This window comes from Poecilia reticulata, chromosome 2 (genome assembly GCF_904066995.2).
Source record: "Poecilia reticulata chromosome 2, P_reticulata-male-v2, whole genome shotgun sequence".
Classification (NCBI taxonomy): Eukaryota; Metazoa; Chordata; class Actinopteri; order Cyprinodontiformes; family Poeciliidae; genus Poecilia; species Poecilia reticulata.
Genome location: NC_088831.1, coordinates 44222783 through 44225861, shown reverse-complemented (window position 1 = coordinate 44225861; position 3079 = coordinate 44222783). Strand labels below are relative to the sequence as shown.

General features: G+C 41.9%; 1 protein-coding gene across 2 annotated transcripts; it reads right to left on the bottom strand.

The window, feature by feature from the left end:
- Nucleotides 1-217: 217 nt before the first annotated feature.
- On the bottom strand, nt 218-2824 carry LOC103461878 (uncharacterized). 2 transcript variants are annotated; one of them, XM_008404247.3, is made up of 6 exons: nt 2730-2824; nt 1993-2300; nt 1707-1835; nt 1500-1631; nt 862-893; nt 231-760 (listed from the first exon to the last, which is right to left on the bottom strand). In XM_008404247.3, exons 2-6 carry the CDS (start codon nt 2255-2257, stop codon nt 467-469), a joined length of 852 nt encoding a protein of 283 aa, XP_008402469.1. In that variant the 5' UTR covers nt 2258-2300; nt 2730-2824; the 3' UTR covers nt 231-466. The 2 variants fall into 2 exon arrangements, with proteins under 2 accessions (XP_081460835.1, XP_008402469.1); XM_081604709.1 differs by having other exon boundaries at nt 218-760; nt 1500-1835.
- Nucleotides 2825-3079: the final 255 nt, after the last annotated feature.

Genomic DNA, 3079 nt, shown 5'->3' with positions numbered 1-3079 from the left:
CATAATTCCTCACAGTAAGTTGATGTAAATATCCATACAGGTCAGCCTGTGTCCAGTTTGAGTGAAAGGAGGCGCACGCGATCCCGCTGAGGTAAAGCAGCGGCAGCGCGAAGCGAAGCGCAGAGGCGCCAGCTGTGTGATAGGTTTATAGTTTATGCATTTAAACCAATCTATTATAAACTTATCTTTTAGGAATAAATCTGCTCTGATAGTGAAATGCTAAGAGTAAAAGAGACGCTTGCAATCCGGCTTTAAAAAATATATATATATTTTTTTAATTATTTTCCCTAGAAACGTAAACAAGCAAAGCTTAGCCTGGCGGCGAGGCTAGTAAAGCATGGCGGGCCGCCAGGCTTATAATACACTGGGGGAAACCCTGATTATTCATCCTAAAAAAGACACAGATATGATCAGTGTAGTGCCGTCTCTAACATTAGAGCTTCAACAGGAAATAATATTTAACATATTAACTTTGATCTGTCATGTCCAAGATGTCCCTGAGCGGTGGAAACGTGTCCAGAACTTCAGGGTCTGTGAGAAGCTGAAGGAAGTCGCCACATTTCCCTGGACCTTTGCTGAGAACCAGATCCAGGAGCCGGGTGACGGTTTCCTGTGGGCCGGAGGGAAACTTCAGGTTCTGGTATTCTCTGCGTGAGACGATGGATTTCTGGTCGACGTGCTGCAGGACGAAGTCGGCATCGGCCATCAGGCACTCGATCAGCTTCACCTTCTTCTCTTTGATCGTCCTTCCAGCAGGCTGCTGCAAAATTCAGAGCAAACGTTCAGGAGATGTAAAAAAGGACAATGAAAATGTAAATGTTTTAAGTTTCTACAGGTAATTCTTGTTATAGAGTCTGTTACCTGGCAAAGATTGTGGGCAGTTCCTGCTGGAGCTGGAGGGAAAACAGGAAAAACACGTATTAGGATAGAAAAAAGGGAAATAAATTTCTGCTAAAAAACTTAGAAATGTTGACATTTTCTAGAAGAAAACGACGACGCCATTTCTGAGTCTGAAAACGCCCTTTTTCAAACTCAAGTTGAAAACTTGCTAGAAAAAAATGCTGAATTTTTAATATTAATCCAATAAAATTCTCAAGAAAAATACTTTGAAAAGTTGAAGATTTTCTTAATCTTTAGATTAATTTCAAATGTTTGACAAAAACCTTGGGGATTCCTGAGTTTGAAAAGTCTAAGAAAATTAAAAGTTTTTTCTTGGAAATGTCTGAGAATGAGCTTCACATTTTTTACTGTTTCAGCTTTTAGCTGGCGGTGCCACCACTGCTTTGTTACGTCTGAATTTATGGCAGATCTGGATGTAAAATGGTGGCAAAAACATCACAAGTTCCCTAGAGAACCAAGCGGAGGGTTTAAATCTCCAACATCTGTTTAAATATGCAATTTCCCTGAAAACTCTTTGTAAAGCTAACCGGTTAGCGTCGACTCTGAGCTGATCTGATGTTGATGAAATGAGGCTAAACGTGTGAAGTCTGAGCCGTTACCTGCAGGGACCTGAAGGGACGGATTAATGTTCACAGAGAAGTTTATGTTTCCAGCTTGGACTCCGTCCATCCTGTCAGTGACGATGACGCTCCCTCCTGTTGCAGTATACTGAGCGCCTGATGCAGAACGACCTGAGAAAAGGAAAATGAAAAACAGAATCGACAGGAACTCACAGAGAAACGCGTGTCGGAGACATTTATCCCTACCGGATGGGTTTCCTCTTGGGCTGCTCACTGTTTCCACGCTACATGTGAGAGATTTCGTGTTTACATTACGGAGCGTTCTGCTGGTCACGACACTGTTTTCATCAGCAAATATCGAGGCGACAGCCGAATCTGCAAACACGAAATGATAAATCAGAAATCTGCGATCCGATTCAAGAGTCACTCAGTAATAATCGTCCAATCATCTTCCTCTTATTTGATAAGATTCCCGTTTATTTATGGCTCTAGATAAAGTTTACATGCTAAATCTGATGAGACGTCTCCTGACCGTCAGAGGAGGATGTGAAGAACTGCTGCAGCTGATGGTACCGTCCCTGGTTCCTCCTCAGGATGTCCGTGAACGCCTCACAGGCGTCGGCTCCTTTACTAATGATCAGTTCCAGCAGGAGGCTCATCTGCTCTTCCTTCGGCTGCCCTGTTATCTTTTTAAGTTCATTTACACGTAAAATGTCTCCGCACTCATCGAGGATGTGACCAGAATCTGCTGAAAGCCACTGGCTCAGTTTGTCCTGCTGGGACTGCAGTCGCTCCATGTCTCCTGCAGGGGGCGCCAGAGGGCAGCGGGTAACACTCCGCCTTCACCAGAAGGAGAGCGAAGCAGATTCAACTTAAATAAATTGCTCTAATTAGTAAATGAATTAAATTCATCCAAGGACATGATTAAGCTTAAGTTGTCCAGTTAAACAAACACCATAAATTAACTTCTTTCAATTAGATGGGAGCATTTTATTTCATTTGGATAAACCATTCTTGTTTTGCAGTGTTCATTTAAAAACTTCTGAAAAGGAACAAAGTTTTTCCATCTTTGTTGTTTTTTACTTAAACCTTCTAACTTTTCATTCTCCTGCACAGATGAAAGCTGCATGAAACCTGAACAGCTGAGCTGACCTTTAACCTCTCGTGCTATAAAACCTGCAGTTTTCCATTAACTCGGCTCATCTGAGAACTTTTCCCCCGATTAGAACGAATAAAAGCGGTTTGAGCATCAACAAGATCAGTTTCTACCTTTTCAGAGGGAAACGCGGCAGTGAACCGGTCTGAAGAAGAGAGGAAGTTTCTGCTTCTCGGAAAGGAAATGGTGCTTCTTCCTGTTTGGGTTGGACGGTAACCTGATCCGGTAACGTGGCTTTACGCGCGCGAGCAACATGAGCTGCATAGCTGCGTAATAAACAAATGACGTCATCTCCACCGGCAGCAAGGTGGAGAGGAATTTCCAAAGGAGATAATGATTATTGATAGATGAGCAGTAACTAAATTTTATTAGCTTATTACAAAAAATAAGAGTTTTAAGTAAATTAATGAAAGCATCTAAAAAATATAATGAAAAAACAAATAATCTCATCTACATAAGTAAA

Excerpts from the sequence above, each read along its gene's own strand:
- LOC103461878 (XM_081604709.1), bottom strand. The coding sequence starts at position 2,257 with ATGGAGCGACTGCAGTCCCAGCAGGACAAACTGAGCCAGTGGCTTTCA. Across the intron at positions 894-1,499 it reads GTCCCTTCAGGTCCCTGCAG|CTCCAGCAGGAACTGCCCAC; the intron begins GTAACGGCTCAG and ends TTTTCCCTCCAG. Across the intron at positions 761-861 it reads CTGCCCACAATCTTTGCCAG|CAGCCTGCTGGAAGGACGAT; the intron begins GTAACAGACTCT and ends TGAATTTTGCAG.